The following is a 23,185-nucleotide window of genomic DNA, read 5'->3' as shown; positions in this document are numbered from 1 at the left end:
ATTAACCTTTTCTTTTTAGTATGAATCCCTGGTATGCATTGAATAATAGATCACCTACACGTACAACTAAGCCAATCAATTTCCCAAGTCCTATTTAGTTCAAGTTCAAAGTTTTTGCTGAGCAACAACGGGAAAGGTGTCAGTCGGTATTAACTATTCCACGAGTGAAAATGGGTGAGAACGTAAAAGTTATAGTTCGTTGTAGACCAATGAATCAAAAAGAAATAAAAGCCAAATGCGAAGTAAGTCGCGTATATATCGATTTGTACAGGTTATTTCTGTTTGAGGGTTGTCAGTATAAAAAGCAAAACGTCGATACATATAGATTTACTAGTGTTGTACGTTTTTGCAGCAGCTTTATTTCATGGGATACGGGTATCTAAATTATGAATTATAGTTTATGCCTTAAAATCGAAGTACGCTACACACTGAATTCAATTTTTTATTTATAAACTAGAAACCCTGCCACGCTTCGATGTGCCCGCCTTTGAAAAATTAAAATTGCTACTATAATTTGAGATTTAAACTACCCTATCTCTCTAGTTAGATCGAACTGCACATGGTGTGCGAATTTTATTATAATCGGTTAATTGGTTTAGGAGTCCATTGAGTACAAACATTGTGACACACGGCAATCGTTGTTTTGCCATATCAATAATTTTCTACTTATTTCTAGTGTAGATAAAAAATAGCTAGGCAAAACATTATTTTTAAATTATTATAATTTATCCCTTAAAACAATATCAATCTCTTAATGCTATAGCGTGAACAATATTTTTTGTAAGTCCATCTTAAGCTAACACTGGATGGTTTACCCACTCGAGAGCATGGCACGTAAAATTGTGCGTATGAAAAACATGGTGTTATCAAATCAACAATGGGTGCATTAAATCTACGAATGCTTTCCAGCTGGTGTTTTATCAGGATTAATGACGATAGTGTAATTATCACGTTGTAATTGGTGCATATGTGATTTGAATATTTTCAACAACTCATTCTGCTCGTATTAAAGAGCATCTAGCTCGCTGACGATGCGCCTGGCATTAAGTAAATCAAGGTCATTATAATCAAAACGTTCACGCGATTGGCAAGTGCTCTTCCGGAATCCTCGCCGCCCATAAAGTAGATTTCTAAGAATTTATGTGGTTCGTTTGGCATTGGCAGCAGTGAGCCCATTTTATGATAAAATTGGCCTCTAATTTTGAATGTAGAATTGAAGTGTTAACCATTTGTACTAGTATTTCAAACTATTTCTGTTGCTCCTGACGATGTCATTTGAAAGCATGAATGGAATCTTCGAATTGACTTCAGGAACACGTTAGAATCTGGATCCATGCCGATAAGTAAGCCGTTCAATGGTTCAGGTGGTGTTTTAATTTCAGGTAGTTGCACTTTTCCTGACGCGCAACACATCCCAGCTGGCTCATTTTTGAATTTCAGAGCATGACAATGCGGACATTCCTTGTCCATAGCACCAACTTTTGAATGAGCATAATATTCAATATCGGGCTCATACTGGAATGCTAGATTCGCGTATCTTCTGGCTCTTCTTGATGCAATTGCACCATTCTGACACGTGCATCAGTATTTTGTTGCTGGATTTGTACTTCTGTTCTTTCGGATCTGCCATTTCGCAAGTACCGAGCATTACTTGCACTGCGGCTCAAATCAGCTCTTATGCGTTTTCTTGTCATTTTTCGTTAGTCACTTTTCGTTTGGAACTAAAACATGAATGAATGAATTTCCTACAACGTGGTTGACATGTAACTGCCCCCGCCTACTGCGGTCGATACACGGAAAACCGTTATAAAACCCATTTTATTCGCGATCGCGACTATAATTTGAGATTCAAACTATCCTATCTCTCAAGTTAGATCGAACTGCACATGCGAATTGCTCTTCCACAAGCAATCGGCTGGAGGACTGGCGAAAACTAGCTGTTTTTCGCCATACGCGTACTTCTAAAACAGCTTCTGCCAATTTGTAGTTCTGAATCAGCCGTTTAACATCTTTCGCATAATGTGTAGGAGCATCAATTCCATAATTTGCATTACTAATGTTGAAAATACTTATCTGCATCCAACTGGACGTGTCATATTATTTCGCAGACCTCGCAGCTTTGAAGTCCATCCCTCATCATGACGCTTGGAATATTGTTGAATACCGTCTTTGTGACAAGGGATGCATCGGCTCCCGTATCCACCAAGCACTCCACATCGACTCCGTTGACAGCTATCCTCTTCATACGTGTTGCGGCACGAACAACATTAATGTCTGGAGCTAGGCCAGGACAATCTTTCTTTCTTTATTGCACCGGAAACATTTCGTATCGGCATCGCAAACTTACGAAGATGCTCAATTGACCCACAATTGAAGCAGTGTATTTCTTATCTGAGACATAAAGCAATATCTTCTGATTCGTCTCTTTTAGCAAAAGAGGTTTCGCCGATCTTCCGGCAACGCGCTCATATACAGGATACTACTCCTGAAGCTCTTGAAAAGATTTGCAACCATAGAGAGTATATCTAAAGTCCCTCGTGAAATGACTCATGATTTTGCTTTTTCCGATCACGTAGCTCTGCGTGAATCTCAGCACTGCGCTTGCTTCGTTGACCAGATTCATTCTCCAGCATCATCCGTAGCTCCGAATATTGGCACACCTGTATGGCCTCCAAAAACAACAATTTTGCGTTTTGGTCATTTTGACACGTCATATACCTCAGCATTTAATTTAAAATTCTGAAACCAATGTTTCACCGGAATCGTTCAAAGCTTTCCGCTGCGATTGTACCACTGCTTCTATTCTGCTCGTCTGATCCAACTTTCAAAGCGAGCAACTGCACCAGTTCCTCTAGAATTGGTATTATCAGCCATGGCCTTAACTCCTGTAGCACTAACTTCGCCTCCAGATGCAACTTCATCCTTCAAGCTTCACGTTGCCACTCGCTTTGTCTGCCATTCTTTGAACTGCTTTCTTTGCTTTCGATCTGGTGTAGCATGGCTGCCTCCCTCTCACTATTGGTATTCCAGAACGCTGTGTTGGTAGTGCCGTCCCTCTCAGCAGCGTCACTCAGCAAATTCGAGGCTAAGTTTTTGAGACTCCTCTGGCCAAATTTGAGACACCTCCGGACAACTCCAAATAACTTGCAAATTACGACAAGCCCCCAAATGTAAGTTGAGTGGGTTTGCTAAGTTTATTAATTTATTAATAATTAATTAATTTAATTAAAAAGTAGTTTGGAAAAAGTTACAATTATTCTCGTCGTTTACTACTGCTGTTTCGGTTCACTTCTTTTCTCTCTCACTGCTGCTTCGTCGACTCTGCAACTTCACTGTGTCTCTCTCCTGTGCTCTTCTATTCTGCTGTCTGCTGTACTCTCTGCTGTTCATGATCATATGCCATCACCATTACACGTATGTCTCGGTTAAACCTCTTTTCTGGAATCAAGATTATAGAACCGATGTCAAAAGATCAAAAATGGAATAAGAAGAATTCCCTTCTGTATTCTAATTATTAGTTAAATACTTTCGAACGCAAGAAAGGAAACAAGGCGAAAAACCCTTGTCGGTCAGTATAAATAAAAGTCCGGTAAGATTAACAAAATCAAAAGCCTTGCTGAAGTCAGATTTTTGAATCCATTGATTGCCAAAGAGTTAAATTCTAAAAATTGAGTGGAGAGAGTATGATGGAGCTCCAAAAATCGGACTTACTACCATTTTTATAGCATGCACACATTGGGGGAAATGGTATAAGAAAGTCGCTAAAATGTATGTAACAGGCAGAAGGAAGCTCCTCCTACCTCATGATCGACAGTCGATTCAATCCAGCCGTGACCGTCTGTCCGTCCGTTCGTCCGTCTGTTTGAACACGCAGATCTCGGAGACTATGAAAGCTAAAGCCACCATATTTGGTATGTAGACTCTTGTAGCATGTAAACGTATATGGAATTTTGGCCACGCCCCCTTACTCCTGTAGATTTTACATAAAACTGTTTTCCTTAAAAAGTATAACAGCTAGAGGCATTAACTTTGGTATATTTACTCTTTTAGTTAGCGCGCAGAAATTAATTATTTAAACTTTTTGCCATGGACCCTTCCGCCCCCGGAATTTACATAAAACAAATTTTCTTAAAAACTATGACAGCTACCGATATTAAATTTGGTATGTACACTAGCTAAATAGAAGCGCAGATATTGACTATTTAAAAATTTTAACACTACCACTTCCGCCCCGCAAAATAAATAAAACTGATTTTCTCGAAAACTAACAAAGCTAAAGTCACCAAATTTAATATGTAGATTTGTTTAAACATGTAAAATATGAGTATGAACGTATTTTAGTACGCGGTCCAAAAGGGCGGAATCGGCCGTTGGCTAGTGGCGGCGCTAGAGTGCTCGTGTGTTTGTAGAGTGAGCGAGATAGCATATGATATTGATCAAATTTTTTAGCGTCAGTAATATGTATACATAACTTTGTAAACACCTATTTATTAAGTAAAAATGATAAAGATTAGTTTGTATTGGTCGGATTCAATCTTTGGGTTTTACGCAGATGCAACTTGCTCGTTGCATCGCCGGAAGAGAAGAGAGACGCCGTCTCTCGACCTATCGAGGACTTATCGCTAACAATCGATACTTATTACTAACAATCGATACTTATTGCTAACAATCGATACTTATTACTAACAATCGATACTTATTACTAACAATCGATATATATACATGAGCATTTAACAGACTTTAAATAATTGGAATCTTACAACTTACTATTATTAATTTTTATGGCAATGGCTTAAAAAACAAACGAGGTTAATGAGAAAACTTTCTGAGAAGAGTCCGTGACGGCTGAATATGTGATATACAACCTGTGCAGTATTTACAAGCTATTTTTGAAGCTCGTATGGTCTAGCAGGGGTTTATGCTGATCCAGACGGATCGACGAAAGGCACATTCTTTTTGAACTCGTCTCGTCGGGCTGACCAATAATATATTTACTTTATATGGTCAGATCTCTGACTATCTGCTTCCTTCCATGCGTTGCACACTTCTGACTTCTGACCTATATCGTTAAAAAACAGTGAATTGCAAACTATTAACCTAACTATGATTTACAAGCACTGGCAACTAAGGCCTTCGGCTTAGTTACTCTTTCCTTACCTATGTTTGCGAAAGAACGGCCTTCAATCTTATCATAGCAAATACCGAAGTTATTGATAGAAATCACTGTTTCCACCAATCGTTCCTATGGAAGCTATATGATATATTCAACCGATCAGGATCAAATTTGCCACAGTCGTTTTTTGGTGTAACAAACTCACCAATATTAAAATTATTATATTATAATATTATTATATTATAAAGAAAATAACGAAGTTATTGAGAAAAGGCACTGTTCGTGACACTCAAACACGACAACACTCAAACCATCGTCATTTTGACCGACCAAAAAATTGCGAATTGATGGGTTATTTGCACAGCACTGATGTGGGCCCAACGACTTCTTTTTGTTCCCGCACATCAAGACAAAAATACGTGGTCATGAGTTTTTAATCCGCTGAAGATGCTGTTGAAGCGTTCAAAAAAAATTGTTGATAACAATTTTTACAAATAGATAGGTATATACCGTATACAGACAGAGAAGTATTATCAAAAAAATGCTGAAAACTTATGGCAGCATGTTGGCCCTATTATCCCAAAGTATGTCCAAATTGAGTGGACCACTTTTGGAACCGATTGTAGCCGGGCCCTTTCCCACACATAAACCCTAATGATCTTCTGGCGACCTGGGGAAAAATCTGTGCACTTTCTAAATGAGTGTAAATGCCAAAATTGAGAATGTAATAGTTTTTATGAAAATCATTTTTGTTTAAATTTACGTGGCGGAAGGAGGCGTACATAAGATTTCTGCCACTAAATGAAGAAAATAATGAATCAACAGTTTGCCATATTCAAAACAATGTTATTTTAAAACTTTTGCGAAAATCTTTATTTTTTTTAATAAAATTGTGATGGCTAGAAATCGTGCGAATCACACGAACATTGAGAGAAATAGGAAAAAGACAACACAATTTTTCCAAGAAAATTTTCTTATTTTATTACATGATAAGTGCAAATAAAAAATGTTATTTCTCTTTAAGATCAAACGATAACTTCAATTCATCGCTTTAAAATTTAGTTAAAAATAAGAAATTAAGTTATACTTTACGATTTTAAAACTAATCTAGCACATCGACTTAGTTGGACTTGATCTTCGTTAAGATCTTCCATGTGGTGCCATTGGACCGATTAGACTGTTCGACATTGCGAAGCATTTAACTAAAGTTTTATTAAATGTTAACTAGATCTTACATGTTCAAACTGTTATATATCATAAAATAAAGAACATAAGTACAGAAAAAGTAGTACAAACGTTAAAATGTTTACTTTTAGAAAATAATTGTCAAAAGAAATTGATCGACTAGTCAAAAAGTCGAAAGGAAAATGGTCCTTGCAATCGCATTTCATTTAAATTGGCCAAAGTAGGCAAAGTGAGAAATTTCTCCAACTTTAAAAAACCGCATGAAATACAAAAAAATATTTGAACAAGGAAACTTATTCAAGGAAATTAATTCATCATTTTAAAATGGCCACACTAGAAGGCAAATGTTAGGCTCAGCGCATCCAAGGTCAGCTTTTATGATTTTTTTTTTTGAGATTCTTTAAAACTTGTTAAATTCTAAGTAAATTTTAAATAGTTCTACGCGGCAAGGATCTAATGTTTCAGAAAATGACAATACTCTGTTATTATACCATACACCCATAGGGTGAAATGGTATATTAAAGTCGCCAAAATGTATGTAACAGGCAGAAGGAAGCATCTCCGACCCCACAAAGTATATATATTCTTGATCAGGATCAAAAACTGAGTCGATCTAGCCATGTCCGTCTGTCCGTCCGTCCGTCCGTCCGTCCGTCCGTATGAACACCTAGATCTCGGAGACTATAAGAGCTAGAGCCACCAAATTTGGTATGCAGTCTCGTGTAGTATGTACGCTTATCGAGTTTGTTTCAAATTTTTGCCACGCCCACTTCCGCCCCCAGAATTTACATAAAACTGTTTTTCTTAAAAAGTATAGCAGATAGAAACATCAAATTTGGTTTATATACTCGTTTAGTTAGCGCGCAGAAAATAATTGTTCCAACTTTTTGCCACGCCCCCTTCCGCCCCCGGAATTTACATAACTCTGATTTTCTTAAAAACTATGAAAGCTACCGACATTAAATTTGGTATGTAAGTTAGCCTAATAGACGCGCAGATATTGACTATTTAAAAATTTTGCCACGCCCATTTCCGCCCCCGAAAATTAAACAAAACTGATTTTCTCGAAAACTAACAAAGCTAAACTCACCAAATTTAGTATGTATATTGGCTTAGTATGCGCGCAGAATACATATATTTTAATATGTTGCCACGCCCACTTCCGCCTCCATAATTTAGAAAAAACCGATTAGCTCTTGCAATTTTTTGACCATCGCGATCAAATTTGGCAGACTAATAAATCTTATCTATTTCTATCAAACTACCAAATTTGATTGAAATCGGACTAGAAACATTCAAAATATACGTATGAACGTATTTTGCTACGCGATCCCTAAGGGCAGAATTGGCCGTTGGCTAGTGGCGGCGCTAGAGTGCTTGTGTGTTTGTAGAGTGAGCGAGATAGCAAATGGTATGAGGCATGTTAAAACAATTTAGTAGACATACATTTGGTTTTCGAAATTTTAAATATTTGTTTCACCTGGTGTATGGTATACCCAAGTCGGCGAGACGACTTACTTACTTCATTTTTATATGCCCACAGTTTTTCATTATACTAATAAAGCGTAATTTACCAAGGAATTTATTAAGGGGTTACATCTAGTTAGAATTTTCAAAAAATCGAATTTTTTTTTTCCTTTTTTGTAATGTACATGTATTTATGTATACACTCTAAAAATTTCAATCAATCCGACGATTATTTATGAAGTTACACGCATAAATGTAACGACGCGTCAGTACATTTTAAAATGCTTTAAAACTTTAACCTTGTCTTTCTCAAAACTGTGTTTTGAAAGTCGGTGACCAAGATTTCTCAGAAACGGCTGAACCGATTCTTCTTAAATTTTTACACAGGCTTCTAAACTATATTTTCTAGTACTTAATCGAAGCTTTTTTATTACCGATAAAAAGTGTCTTTTTTATACACAATTTAACGTTAAAATTATGGCAAAAAATAGATTTTTTTTTTGAGAATCCGCCATTTTGTCCAAAAATTTTATTTTGCTTATTCCTTCGATTGATTACAATATTATACATTACTTTAACGAAATCCGTTTGGTTTTTTCATTTGAGATAGTCCACTTCAGAGATATAGTGGTCACCGTAAAATGCCTTCTCTAAAAGGGGTTCCAGGAGATCTGCTGTAGCAGCTTTAAAAACTGTTATTTTGACAAATAAAAAATTTTTAAATACTCTTCATAGTTACCATAATATATGTACAAATGCTTAAAATAATAAATTTAGAAGTTTTCTCAGGAAAAAATGTTGAAAAACCTCATTTTTGAGAGCTTCTAACTAGATGTAACCCCTTAATCAAAATTAACCTATATAATTTTGTATTCTTATTTTATTTTCCTTTGACAGAACTGTAATCGGTTTAGCTTATAATGGAGCTGAAGACATGTGCCATAATATTTTAACATTCATCGCAATTAAGCTCTGGTGAATAAATTCATCGATTTGCGATTTAATTAGACAAAAAAAATAAATCAAGTCAAAATTAAAATGTGTTGGCAAAAGATACATAAACTTTTACATATACAAAAATATGTATGTACATGTATAAAATTATAATTATCTAAAGAGGACACGCATCAGTCTGCATACACTATAAATGGGGCATGGGACACGTGATCTCCCAATTCCGATTTTATTAGGCTTCCCGAAGTCTCTTCACTGTGTGGGCTGTGTGGATCCGCCTAGTTGTTAGAGCAAGTGCCATGGCGGGAGGTGTTTCCATTTCTCCTGAAGTTAAACAAATTTAATTAAACAATAATACTACTAGACGAATATGTTTAAATTTACTTGGCCTTTGCGTGCGTTAATATATGCGACTTAAGATTCGTGGACTGGGCAAATTTTTTGTTGCAAGCGTCGAAGGGACAAACGAATGGTCTATCTCCAGTATGGATTCGCACGTGTGTCCTGCGTAAGATTTTACAACAACAAACATTTAAATAAAATCTTGCGATATTTTCAATTACTTATGAATATAAATTTAAGTTAAAATCGGCAGTTTAAATCTAAATCATGAAATCTCATGCCTTTATTGCAAATTTAAGAACTGATCTGTCTTATGTCAAGCAATAGCAATCGAATTTCAAACTAATTGTCTTTTAATCAATTCGATAGATTTGATAGTGTTTCAATTAACTTAAATTACAAACTAATAAATTGAAAACGGTTGCCATTTCATTTCGAATTGAAAACAGCAAGTTCAATAAGTGTGTGGAATTACTATCGATTAATATTTGAAAACATGAAATTAAATAGTGTAACTACGAAAGCACTAAAGTAATTTTATCCGGAAAATGGAGAATGCAGTCGGGTTTTTCTAGTTTATAGAAGCGGAGGTCTACCTACATGTTTTGGTGGCTCTATCTCTTATAGTCTCCGTGATCTAGGTGTTCACACAGGCGGACGAACGGCCTGTTGATCAAGCATAAATATACTTTATGAGGTCGAAAAGGTTTTTTATGCCCATGGGTGCATGGTATAATAAACGGATTTCGTCACAATTTTCATCAACTTCCGATTTCTTGAATTTAAAGATTCACTTTCGGTACAAAATAGTGTTGTGTTTTCTTATTCAACGGGTAATTGTCTTTACTTGCATACTTTCGCATTAAATTAGATCGTTAATCAAAGTAAGCACATTTTAAAGAAACATTTTTTAAGTGAATTTAGATTAATAAGCTACAAAATCGTTGTATAGGACTAAATTTACTCTATCCAACCAAAATGAAGTAAGTAAGTCGTCTCGCCGACTTAGGTATACCATACACCAGTAAAGCAAATATTTCAACTTGATTAAAGAAATGCATTTTTACATGCTTTTTACAAGCATATCTTAGTATCTCGCTCACTCAATCATTCGAGCACCCTAGCGACCCCACCAGCCAACGGCCAAATCCGGCCTTATGGAAAAACGTTTATATGCATAACTCGACTGTTTTTTCCGATTTTGATCAAATTTGGTATTTTGCTAGTTATTAGTATTAAATTTAAGTGTGCCAAATTTGATTGCATAAGGTAAAAAAATACGGGAGATAATCAAGTTTTTCAAATTACGGGGGCGGAAAAGGGCGTGGCAAAATTTTTACACATACACAATGTGTGCATTTACTAAGCGAATATACATACCAAATATGGTGTCTCTAGCTGGAATAGTTTTTGAGATAAACGTTTTTTTTAAATTGCGGGGGCGGAAAGGGGCGTGGCGAAAATTTGAAATAAACTTGATCACTCTACATACTACACGAGTCTACATACCAAATTTGGTGGCTCTAGCTCTTACAGTCTCCGAGATCTAGGTGTTCATACGGACAGACGGACGGACGGACGGACGGACGGACGGACGGACAGACGGACATGGCTAGATCGACTCGCTTGTTGATCCTGATCAAGAATATATATACTTTGTGGGGTCGGAGATGCTTCCTTCTGCCTGTTACATACATTTTGGCGACTTTAATATACCATTTCACCCTATGGGTGTATGGTATAAAAATATAATGGAAAGCAGCTAAATGGCTTTTATGTTATTTACTTAATCATTGAAATTCAAGGTGGTACTAGAGCTGATACGAAAAACTCACTATCATTGAGAATTTGAGAACTAATTTTTGCATTTATCGTATGAAATCGTCTACCGTACTGGGCCAGATTTCGTTTGTTTTTTGGCATAAACTACAATTCAAATGCTAGAGTATTGAAACTTCGCTGGCACATTAAAAAACCAGAGGGCCCGGGCTAACTTCGACCGCGTCAAAGTTTGTATACCCTTGCAACTTTTTTGGTAACTCTTTCCTTTTCAAAGTGGAAAAACGTTTTATCTAAAAAGGCTAATGTTTGCGAAAGAACGGCCAACAATCTTAGCATAGGAAATAACGAAGATATTGATCATAGTCACTGTTTTCCACCGATCGTTTCTATGGGAGCTATATGATATAGTAACCCGATATTTATCAAATTCAGCACAGTCATTAACAGATTAACGTTTAAATGTATAATAAACTCACCAATATTAAATTTCACGACAATAGCTCAGTAAATAACGAAGTTATTGAGAAAAGTCACTGTTAGTGACTTTGCGGTTTGTATGGGAGCTATATGATATAGTAATCCGATCCGGCTGAATCCGAGATATACAACCCCTGCAGTATATACAAGCCTATATGCAAAATATCAACTCTGTAGCTCTTACGGTCTAGGAAGAGTTTGCGTTGATCCAGACGGACGGACAGACGGACGGACGGACATGGCTATATGAACTCGTCTCGTCATGCTGATCAAGAATATATATACTTTATATGGTCGTAGATGCTTCCTTCTATGCGTTGCACACTTCTGAACAAAATTAATATACCCTTTTTGCAAGGGTATAAAAAACTAATTGTATGATGAAATTACAATTTTACTGTTGTTGCACTAGAAGTCATTTCATAGCTGAATAGGGATTCCCGGAGAGAAGGAAAAATAACCCAATCTTCATTCGTAGAATTAAAAATATTTTTTTTTTTTTTTTACCAATTCTTTTTATTTACAATCTGTCCTTGGACAATCAGTAAATTTGGGGATACATAAAAACATAACAGGAATAGAATTAAAAATATGAACTGGTTTTATTAACAAAAGTGTTGTGTATATATATGTATAGATTCTAGGCGACAATTGTTCTTAATGAAGTAAGTAAGTCGTCTCGCCGACTTGGGTATACCATACACCAGGTGAAACAAATATTTAAAATTTCGAAAACCAAATGTATGTCTATTAAATTGTTTTAACATGCCCTCATACCATATGCTATCTCGCTCACTCTACAAACACACGAGCACTCTAGCGCCGCCACTAGCCAACGGCCAATTCTGCCCTTATGGATCGCGTAGCAAAATACATTCATACGTATATTTTGCATGTTTCTAGTCCGATTTCAATCAAATTTGGTAGTTTGATAGAAATAGATAAGATTTATTAGTCTGCCAAATTTGATCGCGATGGTCACAAAATTGCAAGAGCCAATCGGTTTTTTCTAAATTATGGAGGCGGAAGTGGGCGTGGCAATAATTAAAATATATGTATTCTGCGCGCATACTAAGCCAATATACATACTAAATTTGGTGACTTTAGCTTTGTTAGTTTTCGAGAAAATCAGCTTTGTTTAATTTTCGGGGGCGGAAATGGGCGTGGCAAAATTTTTAAATAGTCAATATCTGCGCGTCTATTAAGCTAGCTTACATATCAAATTTAATGTCGGTAGCTTACATAGTTTTTAAGAAAATTTGTTTTTTTCTAAATTCTGGGGGCGGAAGGGGTCGTGGCAAAAATTTGAAACAAACTCGATAACTGTACCTACTACATGAGACTGCATACCAAATTTGGTGGCTCTAGCTCTTATAGTCTCCGAGATCTAGGTGTTCATACGGACAGACGGACATGGCGAGATCGACTCGGTTGTTGATCCTGATCAAGAATATATATACTTTATGGGGTTGGAGATACTTCCTTCTGCCTGTTACATCCATTTTGGCGACTTTAATATACCATTTCACCCACGTTTCGGGCGTTGAAAATTGTTTATATTTCATGCTCAGCGTTGGCTACTTGATACCGCGCCGCTGTTATAATATTAAGTGTTTTCCACTGAGTGTGGATGCATGTTTTCTTTGGTTTTAAGCAATAATTGTCATATGAATCTATCACTTATTTTTGTGTTATGATTTTGTTTCGTTTTGTATATTTCTTGGTGCATCTGATTTGGTGAAGCCATTTCAGATGAACACGATGTTTAATCTTAAACAATAGCAAAATTTCGGAAAATCGAAGAACAATAATCTATGAGGTCATTATAACATTATCAAATTAAAGAAAATGGTTGGTAATAGTTGTTAATACCGGACGTAAGATGACATTTATAAACATAATCTGAAGCAATTACTTCTTATCAGTAGGTGTAACCTAGATAATTTTATTCCTCAAAACGCAGAAAACGTAATTTAAATCACTTTTATTAGATATGATACACCGCTTACAAACTAAAAATAAAATACTTATTTATACATATTATAAACCACCAAAGTTGGAGATTATAATGTTAAAACAATTTAATAGACATACACTTGGTTTTCGAAATTTTAAATTTTTGTTTCACCTGGTGTATGGTATACCCAAGTCGGCGAGACGACATAGTTACTTAATTTTTAGGTAACTTTAACAGTTTTTTCGCTATTTGGATCATTTCTCATATAGAAATATTAAAAAATCTTGTTAAAAGGTTATCATAATAAAAAGTTCTTTGAAGGAATTAACGGTTTTAAAATGTTAAGTGCCATTTTTTTATATTTTCTTATAGTTTTTTTGTAAAACACGTTTAAAAGGATCGAGTAATGGAAAAGTTTGCGAAGAGCACCCAAAATCTTTCTTTTTCCAGAATTTTGTGTCGTAGTTTGATTTTGATGGGGCTCACATGTATTTGTAGAATTTGTATTTGTACATATATGTATATGTATATGACCATATGAGGTCAATGGGTTAATACCGCGATAGTACAGCCCTATTTTTCATATACCACACAGAATGTTGTTGAAATTAGCGAGTATTGCATATCTGTGCTAAATCCCTCTGCAAAAACGGCTCCAAGGAAAGTTTTTACATTCGACACTGTATATGACACCATTTCGAATACTGAAACAATTTATAATGACATGTGCTATCCGCTGGTTGAAAGCACATTGGAGGGATATAATGCAACAATATTTGCTTATGGACAAACAGGCTGTGGTAAAACTCACACAATGCAGGTGAGCAATGTGTGATTGTGATATGTTGAAGATTTCAATTTATAACTATTGTAGGGAGATGGATCAAATATCGGAGTCATACAAAAATGCTTTGATCACATATTTGAGAGCATAGCCATGGCAAGCAACATTAGGTTCTTAGCTTTGGTGAGCTATCTGGAAATCTACAATGAAAACATTCGCGATTTGTTGAGTGGTGACGAGTTTTCGGCCACTGTAAGTCATCCACTCAAAGAAGTGCCTGGCATTGGAGTAACAGTTCCTTCACTGACCACACAGGCTGTGGTAAATGCCAAGCAGTGCTATCATTGGCTATGTTTTGGGAATAAAAACCGGGCGACGGCTTCCACACTGATGAATGAGAACAGTTCGCGTTCGCACACAATATTCTCAGTAAGCCTAGAGCAGTTTCAAGGATCGTTTACTTCATCTACTCCAAAGTCAGAGACAGGAACCACATCGGAGGAGATCTTAGGAGGAATACTACGAGGTAAACTGAACTTAGTCGACTTGGCAGGTTCGGAAAGGCAGCAAAAGACTGGAGCATTTGGCGACCGATTAAAGGAAGCGACCAAAATTAATCTGTCTCTCTCTGCTTTGGGAAACGTTATATCATCGCTGGTTGATGGAAAGACAAAACATGTGCCGTATAGGGACTCAAAGTTAACTCGGTTACTCCAAGTACGAAAATTAATATTTATGTAGTAGTTTTTTTACGCTAATTTACTCCTGCAGGACTCTTTGGGTGGCAATACAAAAACCTTGATGATATCATGTATATCGCCAGCAGATACAAACTATGATGAGACTCTTTCCTCTTTGCGATATGCAAATAGAGCTAAAAATATTTCAAACAAGCCCCATATTAATGAAGACCCTAAAGACGCAAAACTTCGTCAGTATCAAAGTGAAATATTAAAATTGAAGAGAATGCTCGAAGAGAGTCAAGGCAATAAAAAACTCGAAATTCGACCTGACTCCACAGACCTCATTAAAAAAAGCTCCAACGTCAGTTCCAGATTAGAAATGCCCCAACCTTCGACTAGTCATAATAACACCGACCTTAAGGAGACCGATAACTTCGCAAAACAGTCAGATCCAGTTTCTGAACTTCAATTACAGGCACGAACAAGAATCGATTTGATAAAGCAAGCTTTAATAGGTGGCGAACGAGCAGATGATCTTAATTTAAGGGAAAGGCATAGGTTGCGAAAAATGGAGGCAGAACGGCATCTAAGTGCAATTGCGCATGCACTGAGCAGAGTTGAAAGTCAGGATCGTGAGTTTTTGCAAGTACATTATGCCAGCATAGCTCAGGAAATAAATGTAAAAAACGACCACATTAAAGTGTGCCGTCAGAAAATAAAGATGCTGGAACGGGAAGTTTTTGATTTAAATTCTGAATTTCAGTTAGATAGGGAAGATTATTTGGATGAAATTCGTCACCTCGGTCGCAACATAAAGTTCTATCAACAACTATTGACCAGAGTGCAGCCTTTTCTTTGGAGGAGCGGCAAAAATTTGTATGTTAAAGTACATAATATACATAATACATAAATGCCTAATCATAATATAACAATTCTAATTTACATATTCAAAAAGGAATCCTGATAACATATTGGAGAACTCAACGTGGAACGATGACTTGAAAGTTTGGGTGATTCCTGATTCCGATACTATAAAACTACCACCTACACAGCTAAGCGCAAGTCATCATAACAGGCAAGGCCGCAGCAAGGACAGTCAAAGAACGTTAGATTGTCTTCAATCAGTTGAAAATGGCCAGGTATGAGAATTTAGCAAATTTAGTTCCTCCAAACATCTCTACATCTAGAGTGCGTTCTTTGAGTAGCTCATAACTGCATAGTACTTTCTCTTTTCTGTTTAAGGGTTCTGACACTGATGAATTGGACGAATCGGATAAAGTCAATATACTAAAAAACTATTTCCGCCCAAATCGACAAAAAAATAGAGACCGAGCACTGCGAACAAAAAGTTCGCAGGTGTATAAAGGTAAAATCACATTTTCATTGATAAGACATCAAATTAAGTTTCGTAATTTATAGATAAACCGTAACCTCAAAGCGGATATTAATGTAATGGATAATTCTTAACATTTTTTGCAGGAGATTTGCCGTTTAATGCAAAAAAGATATCACTTAAAGCAACACGATTAACTTTCCCCGAAGGAACTACTCTTGCAGATCACAAACACTTAAAAATTAAAGATTTGTTAGGTAAATCTTCAGTTAGTGCTTGGACCTCACATCCAATGACGGAGAATGCCTTGAGTTCAGGATCAATTGAAGAAACTCACGAATTGAATGGTAATACTTATTCACAACAAAACGAAACGTCGTTTTTGTAACAGGTTTAAATTTATACTCTTCATACCAAGGGCGGGACAAAACATAGCTGCAAAAGCCTACAAATGGCTGTAACACCGATAACAGAATAAAAAAGAATCAAAATTTGTTTTCTGCAACTCAATTCATCAATATACAAACAAAACAATTTTACTCTTTTAACTAAAATTTTTTCTTCTTCTTCCATCATTCCCTGAGCAAAGCACGTCACGCATACACATACAGCTTATATAGCGTTGCGTCTGTGTGTGTATGCGTGTGCTCTGTTGAGTTCATGATGACGTAGTAGGCAGCAAGCACCGCTGTCGGCAGCGTTTGAACCGATTTATATTGACTGTAACTTGTGTTCTATTTATCCGACCGGATTGAAATTTTGGGATCTGATATTTTATATCCAATACTATCACATTAGTAAATTTCATGGGGATACTCCAATTTTTTTGAAAATGTTTCCTCTAGAGCTACATATATGATATAGTGGTCCGATCCTGATAATTTCCATACTTGATCTGCTCCAGATAACAAAAAGCACAGCCCGATAGCTCTTAAGATGGCTGAGTAAAACGCATACGCACGGACGGACAGACGGACAGATCAAGAATATATATACTTTATGGGGTCGGAAACGTCTCCTTCTGTGCGTTACAAACATCTGACCAATTTTATAATACTCTCTGCAAGAGTATAAAAACTAAAACAAGAATATGCTGTGCAAATGGTATGACATTCAAATTTGTCAGAATTATAGATTGTTACGTGCGTTAAGTTAATAACCAATCTTTTGTGATAATCAATTAAGAAGCAAACTAGTTGGAGACGCTTTCTTGTCTCTTAAAATTCACTTAAGGCTAATCAGAGTCATTGTTGAAATTAGTCAGCATTGTCAACAGCTGCATTATTATTAGATTTAGTCAACAATACATATAATACAGACTACGGATTGACGAACGGGATTCTCTCAAGTCTTCGACTGCGGACATTTGTCTTCTTTTCTCACCTGAATTGCTTAAATTTATTGTGAAGTAGGTCTACGTCGAAATTCGTTCACTGTGGCCATAAGAAATGCTAGTAACGTGGATTTTCAAAATTAAGCTTGTCCAAATTTACCTAAGATCAACAATGAGCACTTACGGCTCAATAATTTAGCGATCTTGTCTAACTGACATGATGCTGGCATTAAAGACTTTGCCTTAACAAAAACTAAACGCATAAATGTATAAATAAAAAGTGCCTTTCAATAAAAACATTAACATTTCGTACATCGGCATGGGTTTAGAGGCCTCATTGGGTATTTCTTCCACCAACATATATTCGATTTTGCATAAACACCTGGCAGTAAAAATGGTTCGTTCTCGTTGGATCCCATCCGAATTTGGCAATCGCTCACAAAAAGGATCTTACTCGATTAGTGGAAAGAAATGTTGAAAAAATACTTCAAAAGACGTTTATAAGATCGTCTCAGGTGACGAATCATGGATCTAGGCGTATGAGACGACCGTGTGAGTCTTCAAAGCCCAGCCAAATTCACTTTGAACCAAATGGCCGCCTGTTTCTTCGGCAAAACTGGTCTCGTGCGACTGTTTCGCTTGAGGAACGAAGGACGGTCGATTCTGTTTTCTTGAAATCTTCGGAGAAACTAGAAAAAGGAATAATTGTTCACCACGACAACACTCAAACCATCGTCATTTTGACCGACCAAAAAATTGCGAATTCATGGGTTATTTGCACAGCACTGATGTGGGCCCAACGACTTCTTTTTGTTTCCGCACATCAAGAAAAAAATACGTGGTCATGAGTTTTTCCTCCGCTGAAGATGCTGTTGAAGCGTTCAAAAAAAATTGTTGATAACAAATTTTACAAATAGATAGGTATATACCGTATACAGACAGAGAAGTATTATCAAAAAAATGCTGAAAACTTATGGCAGCATGTTGGCCCTATTATCCCAAAGTATGTCCAAATTGAGTGGACCACTTTTGGAACCGATTGTAGCCGGGCCCTTTCCCACACATAAACCCTAATGATCTTCTGGCGACCTGGGGAAAAATCTGTGCACTTTCTAAATGAGTGTAAATGCCAAAATTGAGAATGTAATAGTTTTTATGAAAATCATTTTTGTTTAAATTTACGTGGCGGAAGGAGGCGTACATAAGATTTCTGCCACTAAATGAAGAAAATAATGAATCAACAGTTTGCCATATTCAAAACAATGTTATTTTAAAACTTTTGCGAAAATCTTTATTTTTTTTAATAAAATTGTGATGGCTAGAAATCGTGCGAATCACACGAACATTGAGAGAAATAGGAAAAATACAACACAATTTTTCCAAGAAGATTTTCTTATTTTATTACATGATAAGTGCAAATAAAAAATGTTATTTCTCTTTAAGATCAAAAGATAACTTCAATTCATCGCTTCAAAATTTATACATAATTTAGAGTTGGCATGTGGAGTTAAAAATAAGCAATTAAGTTATACTTTACGATTTTAAAACTAATCTAGCATATCGACTTAGTTGGACTTGATCTTCGTTAAGATCTTCCATGTGGTGCCATTGGACCGATTAGACTATTCGACATTGCGAAGCATTTAACTAAAGTTTTATTAAATGTTAACTAGATCTTACGTGTTCAAACTGTTATATATCATAAAATAAAGAACATAAGTACAGAAAAAGTAGTACAAACGTTAAAATGTTTACTTTTAGAAAATAATTGTCAAAAGAAATTGATCGACTAGTCAAAAAGTCGAAAGGAAAATGGTCCTTGCAGTCGCATTTCATTTAAATTGGCCAAAGTAGGCAAAGTGAGAAATTTCTCCAACTTTAAAAAACCGCATGAAATACAAAAAAATATTTGAACAAGGAAACTTATTCAAGGAAATTAATTCATCATTTTAAAATGGCCACACTAGAAGGCAAATGTTAGGCTCAGCGCATCCAAGGTCAGCTTTTATAATTTTTTTTTTTGAGATTCTTTAAAACTTGTTAAATTCTAAGTAAATTTTAAATAGTTCTACTCGGCAAGGATCTAATGTTTCAGAAAATGACAATACTCTGTTATTTTTATATGCCCACAGTTTTTCATTATACTAATAAAGCGTAATTTACCAAGGAATTTATTAAGGGGTTACATCTAGTTAGAATTTTCAAAAAATCGAATTTTTTTTTTTCCTTTTTTGTAATGTACATGTATTTATGTATACACTCTAAAAATTTCAATCAATCCGACGATTATTTATGAAGTTACACGCATAAATGTAACGACGCGTCAGTACATTTTAAAATGCTTTAAAACTTTAACCTTGTCTTTCTCAAAACTGTGTTTTGAAAGTCGGTGACCAAGATTTCTCAGAAACGGCTGAACCGATTCTTCTTAAATTTTTACACAGGCTTCTAAACTATATTTTCTAGTACTTAATCGAAGCTTTTTTATTACCGATAAAAATTGTCTTTTTTATACACAATTTAACGCCAAAATTATGGCAAAAAATAGATTTTTTTTTTGAGAATCCGCCATTTTGTCCAAAAATTTTATTTTGCTTATTCCTTCGATTGATTACAATATTATACATTACTTTAACGAAATCCGTTTGGTTTTTTCATTTGAGATAGTCCACTTCAGAGATATAGTGGTCACCGTAAAATGCCTTCTCTAAAAGGGGTTCCAGGAGATCTGCTGTAGCAGCTTTAAAAACTGTTATTTTGACAAATAAAAAATTTTTAAATACTCTTCATAGTTACCATAATATATGTACAAATGCTTAAAATAATAAATTTAGAAGTTTTCTCAGGAAAAAATTTTGAAAAACCTCATTTTTGAGAGCTTCTAACTAGATGTAACCCCTTAATCAAAATTAACCTATATAGTTTTGTATTCTTATTTTATTTTCCTTTGACAGAACTGTAATCGGTTTAGCTTATAATGGAGCTGAAGACATGTGCCATAATATTTTTACATTCATCGCAATTAAGCTCTGGTGAATAAATTCATCGATTTGCGATTTAATTAGACAAAAAAAATAAATCAAGTCAAAATTAAAATGTGTTGGCAAAAGATACATAAACTTTTACATATACAAAAATATGTATGTACATGTATAAAATTATAATTATCTAAAGAGGACACGCATCAGTCTGCATACACTATAAATGGGGCATGGTCGGAGGCGGTAGAGGACACGTGATCTCCCAATTCCGATTTTATTAGGCTTCCCGAAGTCTCTTCACTGTGTGGGCTGTGTGGATCCGCCTCGTTGTTAGAGCAAGTGCCATGGCGGGAGGTGTTTCCATTTCTCCTGAAGTTAAACAAATTTAATTAAACAATAATACTACTAGACGAATATGTTTAAATTTACTTGGCCTTTGCGTGCGTTAATATATGCGACTTAAGATTCGTGGACTGGGCAAATTTTTTGTTGCAAGCGTCGAAGGGACAAACGAATGGTCTATCTCCAGTATGGATTCGCACGTGTGTCCTGCGTAAGATTTTAAAACAACAAACATTTAAATAAAATCTTGCGATTCAATTACTTTTGAATATAAATTTAAGTTAAAATCGGCAGTTTAGATTTCATGCCTTTATTGCAAATTTAAGAACTGATCTGTCTTATGTCAAGCAATATCAATCGAATTTCAAACTAATTGTCTTTTAATCAATTCGATAGATTTGATAGTGTTTCAATTAACTTAAATTACAAACTAATAAATTGAAAACTGTTGCCATTTCATTTCGAATTTAAAACAGCAAGTTCAATAAGTGTGTGGAATTCCTATCGATTAATATTTGAAAACATGAAAAGGAATAGTGTAACTACGAAAACACAAAAGTAATTTTTATCCGATTTTAACAAAATTAAAATAGAAAATTAAAAGTTTCTAAGAATACGATTTCTAAACTGAGTGGCTCTAGCTTTTAAAGTTCCCAACATCTAGGTATTAGAATTAGTTATTAAAGATTCAGCGTACTTTTCTAACAGTATTATAAAATTGCAGTTCAATCTCACCTCAAATTAAAGTCTAGTGAGAAGCGTTTGCCGCAGCCTTCAAATGTACATTGGAACGGTTTCTCGCCAGTGTGGACCAGTTGATGTCGTTTTAACTTTGAGCTTTCTACAAAGGCCTTACCACACTCCGCGCATACGTGGACACGAGGCCCGTGCGTATGCAGATGTTTCCTCATGGCAGACGAGTCTCTAAAAGTTTTATGGCAACCTTTATGGGGGCAGGCGATTTTCTTATCATCCTCGACGGCTGACTGTCCTAAATTAGCTTCTTCAATGAGCAGCTGTGCCGGAGGGGCTGATAAAATGGCAGACTCGGCGGAAGTAGTCAGCGACTGGTAGCTGTATGACAATGTTTCACTTCCCGTATTTACGTCACAACTGTTGTCTACTCCCAGCAGCGTTTGACTTTCCAGTTCCATTGAAATGACTGGATGTGGTCCACAATTTGGTGCTATTGTTGGTTTGGATGGGGGAATGGAAATGTGAATTGGTGCTGTTGGCACCTTCTCCTTGTACAACTGCTCAGTTGTTAATGGACCTAAGCTTATTTGATGTGGGTTAAACACCTGCTGGTATACGATCTGCTCGTGTAGAAACGTATCAACAGGACCGCAAGCTTCTTGCTGGTGAATGATGTCACCTTCTTCGGCACAAGCTCGAGTTCGCAAATTATTATCAGACTCGGAGTAAACATCATCGTCATCGGAAGTGCCCCCTGATGCCCACATGGTGACACTAAACTCGCCCTCCATGGTTTTTATTTGGACTAGCTTCTGTTCCCAACGCCTTGACCTAACAGCGGGACCAACTAGATCTGAAGTCGCGGAAACATGGGAAACCTGCTCCCGCTCTTCCGCAAAGGTATGTGGCTTAGGTTCCTTCTTTCTGTAAATTGTTATAATTTCATTAAGATGGCATGAAATAAAGTCCCATATCTACTCACATCTTATCAGAAGACAGGTAAACACCATCTGTTGTTTTCAATACAGATTTATCTTCTGAGCTGAAGTGCGGTTCCTGCATAAATGTGTCACCCAATCCTGAGGGCAGTAAAACTGTAACACCAGAAATGTTTTTGAAAATCAACCAAGAAAGCCGCTAAAACTAGCTTTAACTTACCATCAGTCATAGTTTGAATATTAACATCGGCTTTGGCAATTGTGATTTCCTCGTCTTCCACAAGGATACCATAGCGCTCGTACGCCATGCCGGCGAGAGAGTGCGGATCGCGATCCATTGCTAAGTTCTTTGTACTTTACACACACATGCATATATGACTGTATGCTTGTGTTGACGCAGGTGTGTGTGTATGGGCAGGTACATATATGTATGCGTAAGTCAACTGTGGTTTGGTTTAAGTTTAGCGGCGTAGTGAATAAAATACAGACTGCAGAATAAGGGAGTAGTTTCTTGCCAGAGAGAGGAAATATATTAATGAAATCGCGCGAACCTATTCTTTATTTCAAGAACAGTTTCATTTTGTCTCAAAGGGTGAGATGTAAAGAGATCTGTACAGGATCGCGTGCGTTTGATTTAACTAACACAAATGCAAGTTCAAGTATTTCCAAAAGTACAAGGGTTTTTAAATGAGCTTCTAAACTGCTCTTGTGTTGCTAAGAAAAATAACAACAAAAAAGAAACGCACAGAACATAACGAAAGATAATGCAATGAAAGAAATAGCGAAAACCATTATCGATTAATACTAGAGATGATACA

At 36.0% G+C, this 23,185-nt stretch overlaps 2 protein-coding genes across 4 annotated transcripts; one reads left to right on the top strand and one right to left on the bottom strand.

The window, feature by feature from the left end:
* The first annotated feature begins 84 nt into the window (after window positions 1–84).
* Window positions 85–16,598, top strand: LOC6651326 (osmotic avoidance abnormal protein 3). 2 transcript variants are annotated; one of them, XM_023180705.2, is made up of 8 exons: window positions 85–242; window positions 13,873–14,097; window positions 14,152–14,778; window positions 14,833–15,620; window positions 15,700–15,883; window positions 15,987–16,110; window positions 16,224–16,424; window positions 16,496–16,598. In XM_023180705.2, the coding sequence occupies exons 1-8, from the start codon at window positions 171–173 to the stop codon at window positions 16,510–16,512; spliced, it is 2,238 nt and encodes a 745-aa protein (XP_023036473.1). In that variant the 5' UTR covers window positions 85–170; the 3' UTR covers window positions 16,513–16,598. The 2 variants fall into 2 exon arrangements, with proteins under 2 accessions (XP_023036473.1, XP_023036472.1); XM_023180704.2 differs by having other exon boundaries at window positions 86–242; window positions 16,224–16,598.
* LOC6651325 (polycomb protein PHO) lies at window positions 8,799–23,132 on the bottom strand. 2 transcript variants are annotated; one of them, XM_023180706.2, is made up of 6 exons: window positions 22,588–23,132; window positions 22,412–22,523; window positions 21,469–22,353; window positions 20,821–20,940; window positions 20,579–20,760; window positions 8,799–8,876 (listed from the first exon to the last, which is right to left on the bottom strand). In XM_023180706.2, exons 1-5 carry the CDS (start codon window positions 22,703–22,705, stop codon window positions 20,595–20,597), a joined length of 1,401 nt encoding a protein of 466 aa, XP_023036474.1. In that variant the 5' UTR covers window positions 22,706–23,132; the 3' UTR covers window positions 8,799–8,876; window positions 20,579–20,594. The 2 variants fall into 2 exon arrangements, with proteins under 2 accessions (XP_023036474.1, XP_002072555.1); XM_002072519.4 differs by lacking the exon at window positions 8,799–8,876 and having other exon boundaries at window positions 20,330–20,760.
* Window positions 23,133–23,185: the final 53 nt, after the last annotated feature.

This window comes from Drosophila willistoni, chromosome 3R (genome assembly GCF_018902025.1).
Source record: "Drosophila willistoni isolate 14030-0811.24 chromosome 3R, UCI_dwil_1.1, whole genome shotgun sequence".
NCBI lineage: Eukaryota > Metazoa > Arthropoda > Insecta > Diptera > Drosophilidae > Drosophila > Drosophila willistoni.
The sequence above is the reverse complement of the archived record's forward strand: the minus strand, read 5'-3'. Positions and strand labels throughout refer to the sequence as shown.

Bases quoted from the DNA above. Each gene is read 5' to 3' on its own strand.
- LOC6651326 (XM_023180704.2), top strand. From the start codon at position 171: ATGGGTGAGAACGTAAAAGTTATAGTTCGTTGTAGACCAATGAATCAA. The intron at 243-13,872 runs GTAAGTCGCGTA...TATACCACACAG, and splicing joins AAATAAAAGCCAAATGCGAA to AATGTTGTTGAAATTAGCGA. The intron at 15,621-15,699 runs GTATGTTAAAGT...ATATTCAAAAAG, and splicing joins TGGAGGAGCGGCAAAAATTT to GAATCCTGATAACATATTGG.
- LOC6651325 (XM_023180706.2), bottom strand. From the start codon at position 22,705: ATGGATCGCGATCCGCACTCTCTCGCCGGCATGGCGTACGAGCGCTAT. The intron at 20,941-21,468 runs GTGAGATTGAAC...AATCTTACGCAG, and splicing joins TCACTAGACTTTAATTTGAG to GACACACGTGCGAATCCATA. The intron at 20,761-20,820 runs GTAAATTTAAAC...GTTTAACTTCAG, and splicing joins TTAACGCACGCAAAGGCCAA to GAGAAATGGAAACACCTCCC.